The 24,793-nt window shown below is 35.4% G+C and overlaps 3 protein-coding genes across 4 annotated transcripts; 1 reads left to right on the forward strand and 2 right to left on the reverse strand.

Moving 5' to 3' along the window:
* The first annotated feature begins 5,614 nt into the window (after positions 1–5,614).
* LOC25488812 (vesicle transport v-SNARE 11) lies at positions 5,615–8,858 on the forward strand. Its single transcript, XM_013603958.3, has 6 exons — positions 5,615–5,777; positions 6,042–6,158; positions 7,363–7,421; positions 7,499–7,687; positions 8,212–8,382; positions 8,594–8,858. Exons 2-6 carry the CDS (start codon positions 6,065–6,067, stop codon positions 8,744–8,746), a joined length of 666 nt encoding a protein of 221 aa, XP_013459412.1. The 5' UTR covers positions 5,615–5,777; positions 6,042–6,064; the 3' UTR covers positions 8,747–8,858.
* A 611-nt stretch (positions 8,859–9,469) lies between these two features.
* LOC25488813 (two-component response regulator-like APRR1) lies at positions 9,470–16,085 on the reverse strand. The gene is made up of 6 exons (XM_013603960.3): positions 15,501–16,085; positions 14,509–14,670; positions 14,269–14,402; positions 12,823–12,990; positions 11,949–12,045; positions 9,470–11,010 (listed from the first exon to the last, which is right to left on the reverse strand). Exons 1-6 carry the CDS (start codon positions 15,646–15,648, stop codon positions 9,992–9,994), a joined length of 1,728 nt encoding a protein of 575 aa, XP_013459414.1. The 5' UTR covers positions 15,649–16,085; the 3' UTR covers positions 9,470–9,991.
* A 3,102-nt stretch (positions 16,086–19,187) lies between these two features.
* On the reverse strand, positions 19,188–23,750 carry LOC112419988 (methyl-CpG-binding domain-containing protein 2). Of its 2 annotated transcripts, XM_039832475.1 has the most exons (7): positions 23,316–23,750; positions 22,515–22,664; positions 21,282–22,404; positions 20,406–20,758; positions 20,213–20,266; positions 19,951–20,081; positions 19,188–19,540 (listed from the first exon to the last, which is right to left on the reverse strand). In XM_039832475.1, the coding sequence occupies exons 4-7, from the start codon at positions 20,747–20,749 to the stop codon at positions 19,473–19,475; spliced, it is 597 nt and encodes a 198-aa protein (XP_039688409.1). In that variant the 5' UTR covers positions 20,750–20,758; positions 21,282–22,404; positions 22,515–22,664; positions 23,316–23,750; the 3' UTR covers positions 19,188–19,472. The 2 variants fall into 2 exon arrangements, with proteins under 2 accessions (XP_039688409.1, XP_024634231.2); XM_024778463.2 differs by lacking the exon at positions 21,282–22,404.
* Between the last annotated feature and the right edge of the window lie 1,043 nt (positions 23,751–24,793).

The following is a 24,793-nucleotide window of genomic DNA, read 5'->3' on the forward strand; positions in this document are numbered from 1 at the left end:
TATAAGCTTGTTTATTTTCTTTTGAAGTATTGAAACTTGGCATGCTTCACCTTTTCTCCACCATCATGATACTTCTCTAATATATCCTAGGCGTCCTTTGATTTGGTTACATTTGAGATTTCCTCAGTGTTGAGAATCTACATTTTGATGAATGCAACACAACACCTTGCAATATTTATTTCTTAAATCTTTGAAGATTGATCATTGTACATTAGTTGGCTTTTCTCCCAATCTTCGTATCCTGGCTCAGAAACCAAGAGAGAATCCACTCTCTAACTCTCAAATGAGAAACTCAAGTTTTATATATTTCAAATTGTGGTAATACATGAAAAAAGTGGCCTTATTTATAGCAATCATAGAGGCCATATGGTAGCTGAAATAGTGTTGATAATTAATACATCAATGGAAACACAATCTAGTAAATGTCAAACATGGTGGCTTGTTGGCCTTATTGTCAATAGTATGGTGGTGGAATTGGAAAGCTAGCATATAGGGTGGTGGCTGCAAAGTCTATGCCATATTAATGTCTTACTCTGTATCTTCCTCTCCGGGTTGAACAGAACTTGCCCTCGAGTTCATATCTGGTTCGTCATCCAGATATGGTGAAAGATCGACAACATTGAAGGTTGCTGAGACACCATAGGTTCCTGGAAATTCTACCTTGTAAGCATTGTCATTGATTTTTTTAACTATTTTGAAGGGACCGTCAGCTCTTGGTGACAACTTGGCATTTGGTTGTTTGGGAAATCGTTTTTTGCGCAAATGTATCCATACCAAATCTCCAACTTTAAAGATTTGTTGCTTTCTGTGCTTGTCACGATTAGTTTTGTATCTTGAATTTTGCTTGATTATCCGTTGTCGAACCTGTTCATGCAGTTTCTTGATCTCTTTTGTGCTTGCTCGGTCCATTGGAACTTATCTCCCTTTATGCAATCTGTAAGCGGGGCAGCAACAGAGCTAAAGTTCTTGATGAACCTTCTATAAAATGAAGCTAATCCATGGAAACTTCTCACATCATGAATTGACTTTGGAATAGGCCAACTATTGATAGCCTCAACCTTGCTAGGGTCAAGTCGAATTCCTTCAGCAGTGATTATGTAAGCCAGAAAAGTAACCTCATTGGTTAGGAAAGAACATTTATTCAAATTTGCATAGATTTTTTGTTCGCGAAGAGTTTGTAGCACTTGTCGAAGCTGCTCTAAGTGTTCCTCTTTGTGTTTGCTGTAGATCAAGATATCGTCAAAGTATACAACTACAAATTTGCCAACGAATGGTCGAAGTACTTGATTCATTAGGCGCATGAAGGTACTTGGAGCATTAGATAACCCAAAGGGCATCACTGTCCATTCATGTAAGCCATCTCTTGTTTTGAATGCAGTCTTCCATTCATCTCCTGGCCTAAGCCTGATTTGATGGTATCCACTTCGAAGATGAATCTTTGAAAAGATGGTGGCACCATGCAACTGATCTAATAAATCATCAAGTCTATGTATCGGAAATCGATACTTGATGGTAATCTTGTTGACAGCTCGACTATCAACACACATTCTCCAGCTTCCATCCCTTTTGGGTACTAAAATTGCAGGAACAGCACAAGGGCTAACACTTTCCTGTATTAGTCCTTTCTTCAGCAATTCTTCAACTTGACGTGTGATTTCAGCATGCTCTTGTGGACTCATTGTGTAAGCTGGTCTATTAGGAATGACAGCTCCAGGAATAAAGTCAATAGCATGTTAAATATCTCGCATCGGTGGCAATCCTTGTGGAACGTCTTCTAGTACTATATCTGGGAATTCACTGAGCATTTGTTCAATTTCTACTGGAAGGATAGTTTCTGCATTTTCTTCGAACATTAGAATAAAGCTCATGGTTTGGACTTCGTCCACAGCTTCTTTGAACTGAGTATTAGTGATTAAAGACACTAATGGCTTGGACTTATTTTTGTTTTTATCAAGTCCACTCGGTGGTAATGGAGTTAACTTGATTTTTACTCCATCTTTGACAAAGGAGTAGCTGTTGGCATAACAATCATGATGGGCACGACGATCGTATTGTCAGGGTCTTCCAAGGAGAAGATGACATGCATCCATTGGAACGACATCGCACCAAACTTGATCTTGATACTTCTGACCAATGGAAAAACTCACAAGGAAACACTTCGTAACCATCACTTCACTACCTTTGTTGAGCCATTGTAGTTTGTAAGGATGAGGATGACTTTGTGCTGGCATCTCTAACTTCTCTACCATGTAGTTCGACACCACATTTTCACAACTACCACTGTCTATTATAACATCACAAACCTTTCCAGTAGTGGTGCAACGAGTATGGAAAATGTTTTTCCTCAACCAATGCTCTTCTTGAGCTGACATCGCGTGTAGGCTTCGTCTGATCACCAGAGACTCGCCATGATCAACAACAATGAGCTCTTCATCATAAATTGGCTCTAACACTTCTTCTTTTTCTGGTTCATCTCGGTTTGTTTCCTCATCAACATCTTCATAAGCTTCTCCTTTGATGATGGTGATGGTTCTTCGTGTTGGACAATTTGAAGCTATATGTCCAAAACCTTGACATTTGAAACACTTGGTAGCTTTGGGTTTATTTTCTGTAGTGGGTTTAGGAGAAGGTTTGTAGAAGTACTTGGCTGATCGTTGTCTGCTTTGCGGGGATAAAAAGAATTCTCAGTGGAGGAAAAATTCCTATAAGAATGCTTCTTGGGTAAATGTTTCTCCACTCGCATGGCCAAACGAACAACATCGTCTAATGACCAGTATTGTTGAAGCTGAACTGGATGAGCAACGTCAGTGTTTAATCCACCAAGGTAACGAGCTATTGTCTGCTCCTCCCTTTCATGAATGTCGCACTTCATCATTAACTTCTCAAATTCTCTAGTGTATTCTTCTACAGACAAGTTTTTCTGACGAAGGTTCTGTAGTTGAATAAAACTATCTTGATAATAGTGAGAAGGCAAGAAGGCAAGAACTTTTTGCTTAGTTCTCGACGCATTTTCTCCCAAGTCTTGATCTTGCTTTTTCCTTCACGGGCTCGCTTCGTTTTTAGATTTTGCCACCAAATGGAAGCATGCTTCTTTAATTTGACAGCAATGATCTTGACTTTCTTTTCTTCAAGTATCTCTTTATACTCGAAGACTCGTTCAACAGTTTGGAGCCAATCAACGAACTTATCTGGATGTAGCTTTGCTTCAAAATCAGGAATATCTACCTTGATGTCGTTGTCTCTGAATGATTGTCTTTGTGGACGATGACTTCTTAATGATGATGATTCGCTACTTGATTCATCAACGTCTGATTGCATGTGTTGGACTTCCAATTGTGCTTGTTGTGCATTTATAGTTTCTTGTAACTGTTGGATCTGTCTTCTCATTTCTTCCATTTGAATATCCCTAAGTGTTTGGTCGTTTTTTCTTGGAGGCATATTTTTTTTTTCTTTTAAAGGGGGAAATGAGTATAATTACTATAAAATATAATAATTCTTTTCTGATGTGGAAGATCAGATTAAACTACAACCACAGAGCATAATAGGAATTGTCTATTATAATAGCACTAAAAAGGAAGGATTTCCTGAAAATTCACAATTTTTGAACAAGGGTAAAATTGTAATTCCAGAAAGAATAGGGCAAATTTGCAATTTCAAAAAGTACAAGGGTAATTATGCAATTTTTGAAAGTTGAGGGGCAATTTTCTAATTTCAGAAAGTTTTGGGGCAAATTTGTAATTTCTGAAAATTTTGGGTGACTGGGTGACATGTGGCAGGGATGTGGAGGCTGACTTGTCGATGGGCAGGTCAGGGTGATGTGTCAGGTTGACACGTGGCAGCTGATGCGGCTGCTGACTGGTCGTCTTCAACCTCTAGACCGGCAGTGGTTAGTGGAGGCGGGTGGTGGTCCGGCGAGTCGTTTGGCGGCTCGTGGAGGCTCCGTTGGTGACAAAAACCTCCAGTCCAAGGTTTTTCGGCCTTCCGAACGCAATGGCGGTGTTAGTTTTGCGAAAAAATGGCCGCAAAGTAGTGTTTCGAAGGTGGCAGTTCTTTTTTTTCCAGAACACCCTTAAAAAACTCAAACTTTCCGTTGATTCTTTCACTCAAACTCAACTTCGGATTTGGAACCTTGCTCTGATGCCAATATGGCTCAGAAACCAAGAGAGAATCCACTCTCTAACTATCAAATGAGAAACTCAAGTTTTATATATTTCAAATTGTGGTAATACATGAAGGAATGAGCCTTATTTATAGCAATCCTAGAGGCCATATGGTAGCTGAAATAGTGCTGATAATTAATACATCAATGGAAACACAATCTAGTAAATGTCAAACATGGTGGCTTGTTGGCCTTATTGTAAATAGTAGGGTGGTGGAATTGGAAAGCTAACATATAGGGTGGTGGCTGCAAAGTCTATGTCATATTAATGTCTTACTGTGTATCATATCCATTTTGCACAACTTCAAAACATCATGACCATCAAACAGCGACTTCATCAATGTATTCTATCTTTCCTAATCATTTCCATTAAGAATCTGAAGATTTTATGAAAAATCACTATTTGCAAGAACTTTATGAAATCATCCACAATTCACTCGTGTTTTTTAGATATTATTCCCCTTGCAATTTTCCCGTATTTCTCAGAAAATTAACCCAATACTCTGGATGCAAACTGTTAGAGCATCATATTAATCTATGAAACATGATGAATAATGAGAGAATGATGATGAAAGTTAGATAAGAGAATAACATGTTGCAACAAAATTTCATTAGTGAATGTGTAAGAGAAATTCATTAGTGAATGAGCATAATGTTTACAACTTGTCTTCTATAATAGTTGCTTCTTCGTCAAGTAACCAACTTTAGCCAACTATTTTTGGCTATCTGTTTGTAACTAATTTCTTTTTCAAAAAAATAAAAAAAATCAATATTAAATTATTCAAACCTTAATTTGAAAATATTAATTATTTATACACATTGGTGATATAAAATCTATTTATGTTATCATCAAATAAGATTTTATTATTTTTCTTCACGTCATCTAAAAATAAAAACTTGAAAACTTTTTTGTTTTTTAAATAAGAGAAAACTTAGGTACAATTTCTTAGGTGCTTTTTGTATGGTTCTTACTAAATTCACCATGATTTCTTCAAATTCATAATTTTCTCAAAGTTTGTTATATCCAAAAAAATATGTATTTTTAGTTAAAAATTATACGAAAAACATCTAAGGAATTGTACCTAAGATTTCTCCTTTTAAATATTCTAATATTCAATTTCGTTCGATACTATTTTTGTTATTTTACCAACAGAACATCGGCGATTTTCCCTAAAAAAAAAAAAACAGAACATCGGTGATTTCTTCTTAGAAAGGACAAACTCTGTAATTGATTCTTAATGTAAAGAGTACTTATATATGTACAACTTTTTCATGACAACTTTGATTTTCTCTCTTTTAATTGGTCAAAAATAACAGAGAGAGAAAATGGAAGAGAGAGATTAAGAAAATAATGCGAGTATGAGAGAGAAAATTTTCAAAAAGTTGTTAGAAAATGACTCTACAAATATCATTTTCTCTTAAGTAAAAGAAGGTTAGAAATGTCCTCCTAATAATTCCATGGCACAAACGTAAATAACTTACCAAAGTTTGTTGGAATCCAACCAACTGTCTTTCTTCTTCCTTTCCTTCCTAAAACATTTGAACCAGCTCCGTTTCGGTTCACCCACCGTCACCTCTCCTCCGATCAATCTCCGGCGATCCCTCCGATCATTCTCCGGTACACTTTTTCATCACCCTCTCTTAACACTTCATCTACGATCATGCACCTTCTTCCATGTCTGCATGAAAATTATCTTTTTAGCTTAGACTCAGACAATGATATAATTCAATGTAATCACGTATATGTTGGACAATGACACGTGTCGAACACAAGAGACATTTTTATTTTTTCAGAAAATTATATTGAAATTGACATGTAAGTAATTGAGATTTTTTGTTCTATCTGTATTGAATTTGATTTGTTGGATTTTGAATTGGAAAGGTGGGTGTAGAGAAATCGGAACGATGAGTGAGGTATTTGATGGGTACGAGCGTCAATATTGTGAGCTATCGGCTATTCTTTCGAGACAGTGTACTGCAGCTTCTGCTCTTGATGGAGGTAATGATTCTCTTTGTTTAAGGTGGTTAATCATTTTTGAGATTGTGATTATGAAAAAAAAATATATATATATGTTTGGTTTTGTGATGGTGAAAATTGATTTTGTATAAAATAATTTTCTAAAATTGATTTTGGCTGAAAAGGGGTTGATAGTTAAGTGATTAAAGTATGAATATGTCCATGTCGTGTTTGAATCTTTGAAGCACAAACACGGACACTGGGCATGACCCTGACATAGCACATTGACACTGATGATAATATGAGAAAATGAATTAATTGAATGAAATCACATGTGTCTGTGCCAGACACCGGACATGCCTTCAATCATAGGTATCAGTACTACAAAGTTTGAATTGTTTGAATCAGAATCGCATTTGTGTATGTGTACATGTCTTCCAATTCTAATAAATTTGAAAATTGATTATAATTTACTGCATAAGCTATAAGTTTAGCTTTTAGGTCGGATTGATTTACGGATTGGAGTCAATTTTGAGGCCAGAAGCCAAACATAACAAATTTATGGTAAAATTACGTTTGAATGATCCAAACTTGATTGTGGGAGTTCTTCATGTAGAACCAAACATAGACATAGAAAAGTTGAGAATGTTGTTTTGCATTGTAAAGCTAATGATCATATATAAACTAAGGTTCGTGTATTTAGGCTTGTTGGACTTGAAGATTTATTTATATTTCCAATATTTGTCACATTTCATGTTTTCAAATATTTGTGTAACAGAGTTAAAATAAGGCGACATTATTGTAATTGTAAATGAAAATAAGAACAGAAAATGTTGTCTGTGATGTTAATACTTGGGTGTTGCATTAGTAGATGCAAGAATTCTACTGCACTGCACATGCTTTAGTGGGCATTGCTAGAAATTTAGTCTCTAAAGGTTGGTTTGGAAATGTTTCATTCCTCATTTCTACCTTACTTGTAAGGAGTCTATTTTTAATTTGAACGAGGAGCTTTACTGTCAAAAAATAAGAAAATGTGCTATAAAACCAAACAAGTACTTAGCTTTTTATTTAGTTTTCTATTGATGGTTTAGTATGTTGTGTAGAGTTAATAACTTCTATTGGAAAACTGGTTCTTTGAATGTTTTCGTAGAAAGAGTTGTTGTAATTTTAATTTGTTTAGTTCCTAAAGATGGCGTTGCATCGAAGTTTACCCAAATGATTTACTAGTTACCATTTTGTGCTGTAGAACAGAAGAAGCAGAAACTGTCTGAAATAAAAGCTGGATTGGAGGATGCTGATACGTTGGTATAATTGAACCTCTCTCCTTCTCCTCCTCCCTCCCTGATGTTTAACTCTAATAATTCCCACTTGAAAATGTTCAGATTCGGAAAATGGACCTTGAGGCTAGGAGCTTGCAGCCAAGTATGAAGGCAACCCTTCTTGCCAAATTAAGGGAATATAAAACTGATTTGAACAATTTGAAAAATGAAGTTAAAAGAGTCGCATCAGCTAATGCCAGCATCACTGCTCGAGACGAGTTGTTGGAGTTAGGAAGGATTGATTCATTAGCGGTATATCTTTATTCTTCTTCCTCAGATATTAATAGCTGTCGGTGTTTATCTTTTAGAACTGTGAGTTTAGATTACTATTACACATGTAAGAAGATGAAATACTGAGTTACTGGTAAATTTACACTACTAAAGGCCTTTTATTTAGTGGGGGGTTGGGTTGCTTAACTGGTTTGAGTTAAGTGTTAAAGGATTTGAACGAATAAAAGGATTGGAGTTTAAACCCTGTTGAAGGAGAAAAATACTAAGATACAACTAATTATACCATTTTCGTATTGGAGGTCATGAATGGTTTTCATGCATGAGCCTCCAGGTCAGGATGGTACATTCATAAAACATCTAAATGGACTGAAATCTTTTATGTTCTTTCTAGGGGAGTGGGAGGCATAGCCCGGTATAGATGTTTATAACTCAACATTCGATTCATTTGACATTTGAATTTCAGTTGTGTATCTCATAAGCAGCAATGTTTATGCCTCTCTTCATTTATTACGGATTCTCATTGCCACTTATGGATGCTAGAACAGGTATCAAATGATCAAAAGGGAAGACTTTTGATGACTACTGAGAGATTAAATCAATCCACTGATAGGTTAACAAACAGCAGAAAAACATTGCTGGAGACAGAGGAGCTCGGTGTCTCTATCCTCCAAGATTTGCATCAACAACGCCAATCTCTACTCCATGCCCATAAATCGGTAAGTTTCTACCACTTAGATTTCCATTTTGTAATACATCGGGCGGCCCGTGTTAAAATGATTTAGCATTTGATACTCAAGCTCAACTAACAGCTACACTTATACAAGATACTTCATTATTTCGAATGGTTTTTCCTGCGCTGAATCAATCTGACTTCAGGCGTGGCACATATTAGTTTCTCTCTTAACTAATTTTTTTTTCCTCATCCAGCTCCATGGAGTGGATGATAACATTAGCAAGAGCAAGAAAATTTTGGCAGCTATGTCAAAAAGGATGAGCAGGAATAAATGGATTGTTGGCTCCTTGATGGCAGCTCTGGTCCTTGCAATCATATTAATTCTATATTTTAAGTTTACACATTAGTCTGCTATCTTTGTTATATAGTTGTATCACAGATTCAAGTGTTTGTTGCTCATCAATGTGACAATGTTTCAAGAGTTATGTGAGAAATAGTTCTTCCATGTTTCTCTTATTACATCTAAAATTCTTTCATTCAAGCAAATGAGAACGTTCCACCTTAAAATTCTAGTTTAGACAACAATTTGTATCACAGTAACTCTAATCACAAGTTATAAAAACAACAGAAATTCTAATTTTTGACATCCCCTATAATTAAAGCACTGTACATTAATCCATTGGACCTTCTAAATTAGATTAACACAATATGTACAAGGCAAACCTTGGCAATTTCTCTTCTCAACGTTCAATATTATTTCTTTTTAATGTTCAAAACAGTGGCCAGCCAATATTAGATTATACTCTAGTGTTCAAAATAGTGTCCTGTGATTCCTTTCTTCCACACTTGCACTATAACCAACAAATGGAAAGAAAAAAAAAACACCAGTCCCTTCAAAAAATGATTTTAGATCTGACCTATTTGATTCAATGATTCATATTTCATATGTATAAAAATTGTTGCTAGAAATTTTTATCATTGGCTCCTGAGTCCTGACTAAACCAAGGAATTAAACAACTACATCAACGTTTTTAATGTCTCCCTATTAGTGATTAAGATCGCATTAACTGTATTTAACTATGATTATACCACAATTTAAGACTGGAATACACACAAATACACAGAATTAATGAAAAGGAAAGGCTTGAGAGATTTTACTGAACTCCATAAAGATAGAGCTAAAAGAAATGGTACTTTGAATATTAGAGCGTAAAAGGCTTTTGGATGGTTGTAAATTTTGATTAAAAATAGAATTTTTGAAAGAAAAAAAAACCCATTCATCAGGACAATTAAGATTTCTTAACAAAAAATATGAAAGTACAGCCTCTGCTTTTATCAGTTCAATAGAGCTTAAGAATGGTATGAAACTTTCAACTGCATTGGACATCGTCGGCAGGAGGTATACAGAGGTATACCTTCCAAAGATCTCATAGCCAGACAGATCATTTTAGGAAGCAGTATTCAGAAAATGACTCCGCTATAAATGATGAGGGTGTACACTGGATCTGCAACCCTTATATAACAAGTGATGGCCAATTAATGCTGAGGCATCAATTTTCCGTTGAAGCAAGGAATAGAGGCAGATCCTTGACAGGATATTATAGGAACTAACTGGCCCTTAGTCATTTCGACGACATGACAGTTTAACATATTCAAGCATCCCTCGGAGAGTAATCTCTAGCTCCCTGATCATCTTCTTCATTTTCATCATATTCAATGGAAGGAGGCTGTCCATTAAGATCCACATTAACACCATTCAACTTACTGACAAACTGTCCTCTCACACGAGGCCGTCTTTCAGCAAGTTGTTTCCGATTGACATACCTAATTTTCTTATCAAAACAGCGCTCTTTCTTTTTCTGTCTGAATTTAATCAATGCTGCTTCTCTCCTATCAACTTTACTTAACTTTGCTTCGGATGAACTTGAACCTCCGTAGGATGGCCATGACTGACCTGGATGTAAGCACATATTCATTGGGTAATACGGGAAGGACATCATGCCGGTGGTATGAGGACCGACTTGTGGAACATGATTGTAGTGACCAATAATAGATGTACCAGCATGATGCTGCAGGTCGTAGACATTCTTTTGATACATTTGCGCCGATGAAGGCATCATAACATGATTAACTCCCGATGACATATAATATGGATAAGCAGGTTGTGCAGTCATGTTAGATCTTTCAAGCTCAGGACAATGAGCCCCATTTCTTGGATGCATCAGACTGTTGTGATGCAAATTTTGTGCAGGCATGTTAGACATTTCGAGCTCAGAACAATGCGTCCCAGTTCCTGGATGTATCAGACTGCTGTGATGCAAATTTTCTTCTTCGTAACGGTTTTGCTGTGAGGCTTCCAAAGATGCAGGTGGAGTACCAGATCTCTCAATAGATAAAGAATCAGGTATACTATTGCTGCTGGGGAAGTCATCTTGTGATTGACTATCACAAGTTTCTCCATTTTTGCATACTTCAAGATCACTAACCCCTTGTTGAGCACATGCTTGATGCATAACTTCCATCCTAACACATGCGACAGCATTGTTATCAGCTTGAACAATCCCTTCAAGGTTTCTCTTTAGCATTGATGCTTTAACATATGTGAAGAAAGCTGATGACTCCCTAACCCCAATCCTTAGTTCGCTCTTCTTTGGACCAGATGAAAAAGAAGCTATAAAAATAAAATTAAAGCATCATCAGAGACAAAACAATAAAATGGAAACAGCATATTCACGCAACTTTAATAAAATTTTCTTCAGCCTCAGGAACTAAAATATCCTTTTTGGATTAAAGCCATTTCAGGTTAGAAACTACGGAGTTATAGACGGCGAGCTACCACAAGTAATTCAGTTACATGAACAAATACACATGTACATACAAAAATTACCTAAAAGGAAGGGAAAGATGAGAAAACCAAAATAAACCATTATTTGTTCAATTTTATGGAATTCAGAATGGGCTGTTCTAACAATACTTAGGAAGAACTAGTTGGCCATTACTGATAGGGATCCAGATTAAGAGAGAAGAGAAAACAGTATTACTGATTGGAAAAGGAACTATTACATATGATGAACCTCGGGAATACCCGAGCCAAGCTCCTCAGAGAAACTGTTTTCTCTGCTTAATAACAAAATAACAACTAATTTCCTACCCTTCACTCCCCCTTTCCACTATTTCTGCTGCCTGTCCTAAAACCCTGCCAACTCAGCAAGTGCAACCAATTCCCTCCCTCTAAGCAATTCTGTTTCATGCACATAATCCTCCCTAAGCCCTAGGCTTCCCATACTTTAAGCCCAACAACTAAACTACCCATGTTCCCCGGGTTCTATCAATTATTCTATAACTTCAATGCTAAAAAAAGGGCAACCCGGTGCACTAAAGCTCCCGCATATGCGGGGTCCGGGAAGGGGTCCCACCATTATTGGTGTATTGTACGCAGCCTTACCCTGTTTTTTACACAAGAGGCTGTTTCCAGGACTTGAACCCGTGACCTTCCAGTCACATGACAACAACTTTACCAGTTGCGCCAAGGTTACCCCTCTATAACTTCAATGCTAATGTAAAAAAAAAAAATTATATAAAAAAGAGGAATGAAGAAGAGAAGCACACCTGTTTGCTGATCATCTATTCCATGGACATCAGGCTGACATTCTGATGCATGATCATCTCGAGGTTCCTCAACAGAAGCAGCATTTGCAATAGTAGACTGAAAAGGTTTATACATGAAATAACTAGCATATGATAGCATCTCTGATTTGAAGATACAAGCAGTTATATAAAAATATCTGCTCATATAGCTTAAATACCGTTAGGCAGTAGTAACTGGGTGAATAAAAAGGTATTAGAGTAATTCTACTTCATTGCACACCCATTTATTTATACACACAAAAATCTTACTTCTGTTTCTAGTTTCTACGCAATTGGATTACCTCTGGTTCTGTGCATGCACACGCCCCACCTTCCTATTGTCACCCTTCCTCTTTGTTTTTGGTAATTAAAGTTGCAACATTTTATATCTTCAATTTATGATTATATAACTCTTTTCAAAGTATTACTTCATAAACTTCCTGACGTGGTCATGATTTTCATGCCCATGCAGCTTAAAATTTATTTTAGGGTAACTAATTTAGGCCTTGGATCTGAATAGTTACGTATGTTCTTTTAAAAATGGTCATTTGCATTTACCCAGTAATCAACGATTTATCATACCAATAACTTGTGGGGCACAGAGTTCAATCTCTATAGCAGCATCAGACTTGATATCGCATTTACATTGAAAAGGGGATATGAAAATATTTAGCATGCAAGCATCTCAGAGTCAAAGTTTGCACTCTGAAAGGTGGACTTAGTTAGTTGCAAAGTGACTCCAAAGTTTAATTTAAGAAATCTTCGGTGCATAGATTAATCAATTTTCAAGGCTTATCATGAGTCATGTGCTCACATAAATTGTTGCATTATTTAAATACTGCTTTTTAACGCTCACCTCTTGCTCTTGTTGGACTGATATTCCTGTCTCTTGAATAGTGCTTCTCTTTGACTTATCATCGGTGTCATCAGAGAACAGGGTGGTACTGTTTGTATTGTTATCACTAGGCTCTGATACTACCAGATCAAAGTCATAATTTAACATGTTCTTCTCTGCAAGTCCAAGCTGAAAGCAAAAATATAAAAGTTATTTCAATTTGAAATCAGGAAGGTCTATGCATGAATCGAAAATCCAGAGAAAAGTGTTGTGCGTGTCTACATGCAAAGAGCAGAATCAAGCTAGACTATGGTTGAGAGGTGACCATTCTACATTCCATATTATACTGTATGGTTGATCCCCATAAGTTCATATGAAAATCTCCGGTGAAGAATGATTATCTCTTTCGAAATTCCAACTCTTATAATCTGCAAAGTCGTATAACATAACTGAATGCAAAATAAAACTCCCAACTACGATTAACGTCAGTTTGATTTTAATAGACATAAAGATGGTACTCTCTTGAACAATTTTTGATTTAATAACTTAGTAAATACTCCTTCTGTCCCTATATATAAGACTCTCTTGTAACTACTTTTCTTAATACCCGTGAATCGGGTTAGTGAGTCTTATATTAAGGGACGGAAGGAATAGTAAGCATCCTCTATGATTTGATATGAAATATGGCTTCCAAAACATATTAAGCATCCCCTATGATTCCATACAAGATTAACCAAATGATTGTGATAAGTAAAGAAAACAAAATGAGAACTGGCTGGCCTGGCCCAATCAGAAATCCAGAAATTTGTAGGTAGATTGGTAGATCAACCTTGAAACCTACCATAGAAATGCTCAAAATGCTAAGCATATATTTTACTCATTTAGTACATTCAAAAGCACGTCTAATAAAAATCCCATACATGTTAGAATATTACTATAAAATATCTTAATATATTTTACATTATATTCAAGGTTCTTATTATTTTCTCGCCTCTCATCTAACATCTCACAACTTCACATGAAGACAAATCCCTTTCAAATTAATTCAAACTCACACTCGCATAAGGTTTAAATTTTGACAATCTTTAGCAGTGTTTAATTTTTGTTTTCATTATCTGATTTTGTTTTACTAATGTAACAACTCAATTTCTTGTTTTAAAAAATTTGTACTGGAAATAGGGAAAACAATATGAGACTCTAGATATAGAAAACAACGTGAAAACAATGTAACATTTCTTTAAAATAAAAGTGATAACAAAAAAAGAAAATAGAAAGCACACATATAAATTTCTAAATACAACGGTTATGATGGTGAAAGCTGACAGAACAAAACAAAGGTGTAAATCCACATTAGTTAGCCCATTTAATATTGCCCAATGTTTACAGTAAGTTGGTGAGAAATTAATAATGGATGAATGAACTACAAAATTATGAAGATCCATAAATACGAAGTTGGACAATACAAACCATGCGCCTCCTTCTCCACATGTGCGTCCACAAATTTAATAGTTCATTTGTGCGTAAAGGCTTTACTAGATAGTCTGCTGCTCCGAGCCTCAAGCACTTCACAACAACAGACACCTCATCTTGTGCAGACATCACTTATCAAAACAAGATATTCAAAACATTGATGAGGACCAGAACATAATTTGCTTTAACTCAGAATTTTATTGGTTTGTCAGAGCAAAGTAAATAACTAAATCTTACTTATAATAGGAATTCTGCGCAATTCTTTGTCTCGGGCTATGTACTTCAACATCTTCATGCCCTTCTTCTTCGGAAGGCCAACTTCAGCCAGTATGAGATCTATAGTTTCCTTCTCCGCATTCAGTGCATCAATTACTTGTCTTGCCGACTTCACTGAAATAACTGCCAAGCATGAAAAATCAACTGTTTTAGAAATAATCATAAATTGCATAAGCTTTAAACTACACAAGCCAACCACTTTACATTAAACTCCCTAGGAATAAAAAAAATCAATAAGGTAACCAGTTTTTAATTGATACAAAAAACTTCTCTGTATGTTCATACTCTGATTTTAAATGCAAAATCTTAGACATAGTGCTATACTGCTATCAATGACATACTATTGTTTATGATGGCCAGCCAAAAATCCGTCATATAAACAGGCGTTGCGGCCTATGGCAGGTATAATAGGTGTTGCGATCTATGGTGGCTAACACAAAATCAACCGTTACATAACGCCATGGTGGAAATTAGTCAATATTGCTCAAGTCTAAAACTATAAACACCTGATGAGAATCTAGAATGTTTATATATCTATACATCACATATTCAACATATGGACCTCAAAGGTGAAAAACAATAAAAGATAGAGTCAATCACTAATCGAAACCAACATTAAAGAATGAAATTACAATGAATGACTAAAATTATCCTAGAGAATGGCGGTCAAATATTGCTGATGCAGGCTTTGATCGTGATGATCACACTACAGTCACAAACACATCAAAAAACTCCGCGTCACGGACCTTTTCCTAAAATCCTAGATTGTGGCCAACATACAAATATGGCTAACAAATTCAAATAGAATCATTTGACACACACATGAGCAAAACAAAAAAACATATTCGTATAAAAATTCAGAATTTCACAAAGTATAAAACCATTCATAATCAACAAAATAGGCAAAGATGATGTGCTAATTGTATAAAAGTTCAGAATTCATTCATACATACCTTGATAACAACATCTCAAAAGAAGTGTAAAAACCTCTTGAGAGGTATTGGAATCAGTATCACAAAGCAAAATCCTCACTTTACTTCTATCAACAAAACCATCACCAATCTTCTTACCATTATTCAAATCAAACCCTTCACTCTCCATACCCAAAAAAAAAAAAAAAACTCACTTTTCTAAAATTACAAAAACTACTCAATCACAAAAACCCTTTACCTTCTAAATCAAAAACACTATAAAACATCCATTAAAAATAAATAAAAATCATTTTTTTCACAACCCCACTATGCAAAACCATTGATTTAAGCCATAAAATTGAAAACCCATGATTTTCTAAGTTGATCAACCAACTATAACCGACAAACCCAGGATGACAACGTTGTCAGAACAAATAAACCGACAGAGATCAAACGGATGTGTTTCTACGGCGCATGTTAGCAGAGCTTCAGAAAATTAGTTTTTGAAAAAATTGAAAGCTGAAGCATTGTTGAAGAAGATCTTAATCTTAGTTTGGAAATGGGGAAGACTAACATGCGCGGGAGTACATGGTGTAGGGTAGTGAAAGGAGGGACGTGGAAAAGAGAGCGAAAAGGTACAATAAAAAAAGGGAAGGAGATTGGGTGTTGGGATAGTTAGTTAGGTAGAGATGGAGCAAAGGACACGTCAGTTGTAGATTTTCTTTTGTGGGGTATACTCCAAAATATCTCATCACTTTAACAAAATAGAAATAATATTTGAACAACCATTTTTTACAATTTTTGTGACAACTTTCTTTCTCATACTCATATTATCTTTTTATTTTCTTTCTCTATTGCTTTGGTTTTTGTGTCACTACTAGAGATGGCAATTGGACCCAGATCCAATGGGTACCCGCAAAAAATATCCACAATGGGTAGGGTAAAACCCCACTTTTATGGATCTGGGCACGGGTACAGGTAATACCCACAAAATTAAATGGGTACGGGCACGGATAATGATACTATACTACCCAGACCCGCAACTCGCATATACATATTTATATAATATCATAATTTTTTTTTTATGTATAATTAATTAATTTATTTAGCTATTTCAGCATAAACTTAAACTTAAACCAAACAACTGTTTAATACAATAACAACTCCGTCATGCCGGTGTATAATTTTTTAGGAATATTTTGGATGTTTTCTATTTAACTAAATACCACGATTCATATTATTTTATGAGTTAATTTTAAAAAATTGGGATCGTAGTTTTATTTCATATGATATTTTTTTTTCATAGTTAAAGTGCGAGTAATGGGTGCGGGTATCGGCACTGAGGTACCCATAGGGTATGGGGAAGGGGATTAAAGTTGTTGCCCACGAGGATACGGGCACGGGTAAGGGTATTTTTTTATAAATGCGGGTATGGGGACGGGCACTGTAGTACCCTACCCATTGCCATCCCTTCACTACCTCATTTCCTTTGCAAAATTTTGGTTGTCACAAAAGTTGTCACATATATGGATGTTCAAATAACACAACTCATTTGTCGTAAGATAAGATGATAAAAGATGTCGAATTAGAACAATTAAAAAAGAACAATAATAAGGAAGAAAAAGGATCTAAATGGTTTCTCCCCCACACAAGATTTGACGTTCCATTATCGTCAACACTGAAAAGACATATTGGATGACGCATTGCAAAGGATGTTTGAATCAAGGGGCAAGATCGGGAACTTCCATCCAATCAACCCATCATCGTGCAATCCTTCATTAGAAATGGGGCATATGCGTCGACCAAAGGATACCTTGGAAAATGTGACAACAAAAGTGCAATCAACACATACAAAACTTAAAACTCTAGTGAAATGATATGTCATGTTTGTAGAATCTAAGGACTAAAGGCAGTTGAACTAAAACTTTCACCATCAGACGACAACAACTAGAAAATATCATTCAGACATCTAAATATGTCAAAAGTCATTTACTATATATGTTATGTTTTTAAAAAAAATAAAAAGAAGAGCAAATTAAAGATACAATTTCAAATGGTTTGCTACTATGTGTCAACTCTCTTCAAGATAATGCAAAATCACCATAGAAGAATTTTAAGAAAACTCCAGCAATATGTTCCAAACACATTTTAAAACCCAACTGTCATAGAAAATTTGAAAATAAGATGAAGCGAAATCACCATGTCATTGTCAAAACACTCTCCTAGGCACAAATATACCTTAAACAAATGGTAGTTCTACTATCCATCAAAATAGTATAATCGAAAACATTTTTCCTTTATGTATCTTCATCACAAAGAGATGGAATCATGTGTCTACCACATGTAAATGACAACTATTTTATGATGGTAAAGTTTTTTCCTTATGTTTATAATAAGTTTTTTCCCTCGGATATACATTGCATCCACTTTAATCTGTTGATTATTTTTTTAAAGAAAGTTAGAACTCTTTGCGTTTATAAAATTCAATTATGCTCCACTGTAGCCTGTAGGTTCCATTCCACTTGATAGTTTAGAAACATTCCTCTATCTAAGGAAAACAATTGCATTCCCTCACCTCATCATAATAAAGAGTAAATAGTCAATTTCTCCTCTTAAATTATAAGTTTCATCAATTATCTCTCTGAAATTAACAAAACTTCAATTATCCCCCTGAAATTTCATAACGTTAGTCAATTTACCCTCTCCGTCAAATTTTTCTGTTAGTGAACATCACGTTTTGCAAATACACCCCTAAAGTTTTGCACTTATTTGCAAAATGCCCCCCAAACTTAAAAATTTATATTATTTTTTTCTTAAAAACAAACAATTGATAGTTAAATATTAAAACTAACTATTAATTTTGGAATTTGGGAAAACTACATGCATATATACATCAAAATAGGCTCCAAAATGGGGAAAAATATGTATTTTTTTAAGTGACAATAATGAGATGATTTGTGGATTAATATTGGGGGTTGTGTAGTTTAAATGGTTTGAGCAAATTGTTGAAGGAGTTGGAGGAGTTAAAAGACTAAGATGGTGAAGGAGAAAATATAAATTTAAATCTGATTATTAATTTGTTTATAAACCTCTAAAAATAATAATTTGTCTATTAGAAATAACCATTATTGTCACTTTAAAAATACACATTTTTTCCTATTTTGATGTATATGTATATATGTAAGTAGTTTTTCCAAACTTCAAAATTAATAGTTAGCTTTAATATTTAACTATTAATTGTTTGTTTTTAAGAAAAAAATAATATAAATTTTGAAGTTTGGGGGGCATTTTGCACATAAGTGCAAAACTTCAGGGGGGATATTTGCAAAACGTCATGTTCACTAACAGAAAAATTTGACGGAGGGGGTAAATTGACTAACGTTGTGAAATTTCAAAGGGGTAATTGAAGTTTTGTTAATTTCAGGAAGGTAATTGATGAAACTTACAATTTCAGGGGGGAAATTGACTATTTACTCCATAATAAAAGTGTGGCGTGATTTTTCTATTCACTTCCAAAAGCTGCCCGTCTTACATAACTGTTCTGTTTTCTTTTTCTTTTTCAAATAGGTGCATGTCGAGTTAGATCGGTCAATGATATATAGAAATCATAACATAATCGTATTTTAACTACGAAGTAGGTGTACGAATGACCTTCTGGGATTCTCCTAAACTGTTTTCAGAAAATTTCATACATTTTACTATGAATGCTCAAAAGACTAAGACAAATACTTCTCAACTCAAAGTCATAGTATATCATACACGTTTTCGGTATGCTCAGTTCATACCGCAGAATACATGTCAAACTATGCCTTTCTCCAATTTTGCAGTTCATTTTTAACAAAAGTAAGATGCAATCATGCACCACACATATCACCATGCACAATAATCCAAAAATCATACATTTCTCCACTCAAAAGAAATATTACAGAGTAAGATACAATCTTACACCAAAATCAATGCAAAAATAGGGGATTTAGAAATTTGATGAGGTCCTTCAGTTGACTTCTTTCTCCACTAAACTGCATCTTTATGGAGGAAACTTTGAGTTGCTCGCTTTTTTGCAGGACGGCTAACAGGAATCCCTGCGTCACACATATCACCATGCACAAAAATCCTCAGTGCCAACATTTCAGTCATGCATAAAGAGGGTGCTAGATTGACATTTACTTTTTGATACACTATATACCAGATGAGAGTTTCATCCCTTCCAGGATGTAAAAATCATACTTCGGTATTGGACAAAATACACGGCTAATAACAATTATATAATACTTTATACGGACCTTAAGTGAAGATGAATTAAAAAATAACATAAAAATGGATGTACTGAAAAACAAATAGAATTGGGTACGTGTAAGGGTGAAAAAAGATATATAACGTAATAGAGAAATTACATTTTACCACAACAAAAAGATTTATGGATAAGAACTTTGGTGCATCAAGTTAAGATTAAACATTTGATCTCTTGTGATTTAGTTAAAATTGAATGTACCTTGCTTATGTTCAACCGATTTAGCATGAGAGCGCTTCCTCACATAGCTTTCTTGCGACTTAGGTCTTTTAAATGAGAACCGCGAAAGAGTTACACCATCTGTCATATACTCTGGATGATCTGCCAAGAACCTTAAAACACAAGCACCGGGAGCAAAATGTAAGAAAGATGAAAGCCAAATTTTAATAATGATGATGACAATGATTCAATTAAGCCAAGGTAGCTTCCAAGGTCACACTGCAGAGATAGTAAAGAAACATACTTCTTGACCTCGGGCATTGAGCGCAATTTCTTGCCTGATGGTGCTTCATAGTATCTGAAATATTAAAAAATCACAAACAGTGACAAAATGATGATAATGAAAATTAGAATTCCACGAGGGTACACTTTCCTAGCCAAAATTCACAATAGCTATATTGATACATAGGTTTTGGTAAAAAATAATGGATACATACACATCTCCAAGTTGACTGCTTCCTTCAGCTCTGAAATGTACCAGTCGCTGCCATCCATCTGGAGCCTGCGGAGTGCCTAGCTCGTCAAAACCCCAAATCCCACCGCTATCCGGAGAAATATCCTCTGTATCATCACAAGATACACCAGGTCGCCACTCACAAACATTTTCACAAAAAAAAAAATTCTGACCCATATATTCAAGTATTTCTTCATATTTTTCCTTTGTTGGAATTAACCTCCATTTAGCGCAGGAGTCACACCGAACACTGAAACCAAATGCTTGCACAGCTTCAGGAAGATTTCTTTGTTGATTATTGGGCAAACTTGAACCTGTTACGTCCATAACTTGAACCTGATACATCCAAAAAAAGGATCAAAGAAATAATAAAACAATAAAGCTTAATATTATCAAACATCAAAGCTTATGAATATACTTAAGCAGGCAAAAGTAATTTCTTCAATAAATTCAACGCACAGACGAATATTTATTGTCATTATTTGGGACTGTATATAGATCCACTCAAGATCTATGCATATCTTCTTTTGTTCACTCATTAAATAAGAATTAGGCACAGCCAAGGTTTTCAAATCATGAATTAAAACTATTTTCTAACTCGTAAATCAAATCTGATTATGAATCGTAAAAACGACATTTGAAGTAAAAACAAGTAACATACACAAAAGCTTATAAGCTGATACATCGTATATGAATTTCAAAATAATTTAAGATTCAGATGATAAATCAGAGAGTAGCTACAACACAAAAAATCAATAGATAAAGAGAGCAAATGAGGCCAAAGAGAGAGTACTCTCTTCAAGCAAGACAAGGGGACTAAAAACATAGAATAACAGAGAAGAGGCTAGCAAGCACAAACCAGGCAAAGAGCTTATGTAGGAGGGAGGGAGTGAGGACCGAAAATATGATAGGGCTGTTTGTCTGTGGATCTGTATAAGGTTATTCAAAATTTTGACTTTAGCTGATTATGCCCCATTTAAAGAAAAAAAGAAATAACTCTAGTGGGCCTTTTCAAAACCGATTCGTGCGGCCTGGTCCCATTCTGGGCTGCGCCCACAATAGAACAGATTGTGATCCCCTCCTGCTATGTCCTCTCACGCTACCTCTCCTTCCCTATTGTCAACTGTTGGATTAATCCAACCGATGAGAAAATAATAATGAAAAAACAAATAATAAAATCAACTTTCTAAGAACCTCGCTCTACTCTCACACAATCCTTCAATATCTTGACCACGCACAGCAGAGACGAAATGGCCTTTGAATATGGAGCACCAAGTTTAGTGGCGACGACGTGGAGCTCGTACGTCTCACCACTTAGCACATGTGAAAACAAAGTAACATTTCTTTAATTAACAATGATAACAAGCACACATATAAATTTCTAAATACAATGGTTGTGATGGTGAAAGTTGACAGAACAAAACAAAGGTGTAAATACACATTAGTCAGTCCTATGAATCCATTTAATATTGGCCAATGTTTACGATAAGTTGGTGAGAAATTAATAATGGATGAATGAATCACACATTATGAAGATCCATAGATATGAAGTTGGACAGTACAACCCAACAAAAATGGCTTGTGAGGTGATGATTTCCCCCACTTGTAAACATATTGTCAGACCATCTCCATCTGATGTGCGTCTCTTTAAGACACCCCTCACGCCCAAAATGGGACATCTAGAGCGTGGATAAAAATGGTGGATGGCTAAATGGAAGAAACCCGATAGTAGGTGGCCTGATGGATCTTGGAGGAGACTCTGATACCCTCCTGGAAATAAATTGTGGTTGGGTCTAACACAACCCCAAAAAACCGGCTTGTGAGGTGAGGATTTGTCCCCACTTATAAACACATTGTCAAACCATCTCCTATTTGAAGTGGGACTCCTTAACAATTTGTGCATAAAGGATTTACTAGATAGTCTACTGCTCCAAATCCCAAGCACTTAACAACAACGGATACCACATCTTGTGTGGACATCACTAGTCAAAACAAGATATTCAAAACATTGATGAGGAGCAAAACATAATTTGCTTCAACGCAAGAATCTTTTTAATGGTTTGTAAGAACAAAGTAAATAATTAAATCTTACTTATAATAGGAATTCTGCACAATTCTTTGTCTCGTGCCATGTACTTAAACACCCTCATACCCTTCTTCGGAAGGCCAACTTTAGCTAGTATGACATCTATATGTTCCCCCTCTGCATTCAGTGCATCAATTAGATGACTTGCTGATTTCGCTGGAAGAACCGTCAAGCACAAAAAATAAACAGTTTTAGAAATAATCATAAATTGTGTAAGATTTAAGCTACACAAGCCAGCCACTTTACATTCACACTCTAGGAATAAAAGAAACAATCAATCAAATGACCACTTTTTTAACTGATAGAAAAAACTTGTCTTTATGTTCATACTATGATTATAAAAACAAAATTTTAGACAGTGTTATCAACGGTGGATGATTGATTATGAAGGCCAAACAAACATCCACCATATAAACATAGCGTTGTGGCCTATGGCAGAAACATGGCGGGTATAATAGGTTTTCCGGTCTATAGCTATTGGCACAAAATCTACCATGATAGAAATTTGTCAACACCGCTCAAAGGTGGCTGGTGCAGCTTGGATCGCGATCACATTGACTACAAATACATCAAAAATCTAAATATTGCACAGTCACAGACCTTTTCCTAAAACCCTAATTGCGGCGAACATACAAAATAAGGCTAACAAATATAAATTGAATCGTTTGACACACACATGAGCAAAAAAACAGAACATTTTGTTTTCACAGCTTCAAACCACATAATAGTCAGAAACAAGAAAACCATTCATAATGAACAAAACAGTGCAAGTCACTGTAATTCATACATACATACATACATACACACCTTGAAAACAGCATCTCAACAGAAATGCAACAACCTCTTCGGGAGGTATTGGAATCCGTATCAACAAAACCATCACTAAGCTGCAACAACCGTTAACAAAAATTGAAAAGTGAAGCATTGCTGCAATGTAACTTGGGAATTTACCATGAGAAAAATGGGTGAATCTATTTTACATAAAATTGAAAACCCATGATTTGACAACGTTGTCAGAACAAATAATCCGACAGAGATCAAACGGCTGTGTTTCTACGGCGCATGTTAGCAGAGCTTCAGAAAATTAGATTATACAAAAATTGAAAGTTGAAGCAGTTGTTGAAGAAGATCTTAATTTGGAAATGGTGAAGACTAACATGCGCAGGAGTACATGGTGTAGGGTAGTGAAAGGAGGGACGTGGAAAAGAGAGGGAAAAAGTGCAATAAAAACCTCGGTAGTAATTACCATTGCTGTTCCCACATGTTGTTGAGAATTGCTGTTCCCACATTACAAAAGACTATGCCATACGAATAAATGACGTTTTTACTCCTGCGACAGTTAACTACCGAAGTTTGAAACCGGCTGCAGTTAACTGCTGACGAAAAAAAAAAAAAACTCGGCACTTTACTACCGAGGAACTCATCAATTTTTTTTTATCAGGATACTAGCCTCATCAATTTCTTGTAGATACATCAGATATCTTTTGCTTTTTGTGAGAAGATCTTGTTGTCCTAGAAGTTTCCTCTGATTTAACAGTTTCAGACTTTGGCTCAGGTGTAGGTACTTTAGATCCCTTTTGCATTCTAGTTTTCTTTGTAGCTTCCTTTGGTTTCACAGTTTCAGATTTTTTGATTGTCACTTTGTAGCTTAGTGTCACTTTGCTGATAAAAAAAAATTTATGAGATCCTCGCCAATAAAGTGCCGAGGTTTTTTTTTTTTTTTCGTCGGCAGTTAACTGTTGAAGGAACTTCGGGAGTTAACTGTCGCAGGGGCAAAAACGTCATTTACTCGTGAGACACAATCTTATGTAATGTGGGAAAAGCAATTCTCCATGTTGTTTGGCTGAGAAACACATGTAAATTACCCAAATACCCCTCGGCAGTTAACTGCCGAGGAATTTGAAATCCGGCTGCAGTTAACTGCCGAGGAAAACTGATTATGTAGACAGTGGGTTCTGCATAATTCTAAACATTTCCAAGCCATTTTTTCGGCCAGTTTTTACCTGTAATTAAACTAGAGCATTTCCAAAGGCAAAATAATTCATACAAGATTGAAACTCGGACATAATCAAGATAAGTACAATATCTTTTACAATTGTTCATAATTAAATTAAACCGACATTTGGTTAAATTAAACAAACGTTTGAAATTCATCAAAACATTACAAAGTGTCCATAATTAAACAACTCATTACACATCATTAAATTAAATCTCTACTTACATTCAACGCAATTGCATATGGAACGAACATACATATATAATATATTATCTTCCACCATATTCCG

The sequence above is a fragment of the Medicago truncatula genome, chromosome 3, assembly GCF_003473485.1.
Source record: "Medicago truncatula cultivar Jemalong A17 chromosome 3, MtrunA17r5.0-ANR, whole genome shotgun sequence".
Classification (NCBI taxonomy): Eukaryota; Viridiplantae; Streptophyta; class Magnoliopsida; order Fabales; family Fabaceae; genus Medicago; species Medicago truncatula.

Coding starts and splice junctions, on each gene's coding strand:
- LOC112419988 (XM_024778463.2), bottom strand. CDS start 20,749: ATGGACGTAACAGGTTCAAGTTTGCCCAATAATCAACAAAGAAATCTT. Junction 20,082..20,212: donor TCAATGCCCGAGGTCAAGAA/GTATGTTTCTTT, acceptor TTGTGTTTTAAG/GTTCTTGGCAGATCATCCAG. Junction 19,541..19,950: donor ATCGGTTGAACATAAGCAAG/GTACATTCAATT, acceptor TGTGTGACGCAG/GGATTCCTGTTAGCCGTCCT.
- LOC25488813 (XM_013603960.3), bottom strand. CDS start 15,648: ATGGAGAGTGAAGGGTTTGATTTGAATAATGGTAAGAAGATTGGTGAT. Junction 14,671..15,500: donor TTTGAGATGTTGTTATCAAG/GTATGTATGAAT, acceptor CATGCTTGGCAG/TTATTTCAGTGAAGTCGGCA. Junction 12,991..14,268: donor TGTGGAGAAGGAGGCGCATG/GTTTGTATTGTC, acceptor TTTTGCTTTCAG/CTTGGACTTGCAGAGAAGAA.
- LOC25488812 (XM_013603958.3), top strand. CDS start 6,065: ATGAGTGAGGTATTTGATGGGTACGAGCGTCAATATTGTGAGCTATCG. Junction 6,159..7,362: donor AGCTTCTGCTCTTGATGGAG/GTAATGATTCTC, acceptor TTTGTGCTGTAG/AACAGAAGAAGCAGAAACTG. Junction 8,383..8,593: donor TACTCCATGCCCATAAATCG/GTAAGTTTCTAC, acceptor TTCCTCATCCAG/CTCCATGGAGTGGATGATAA.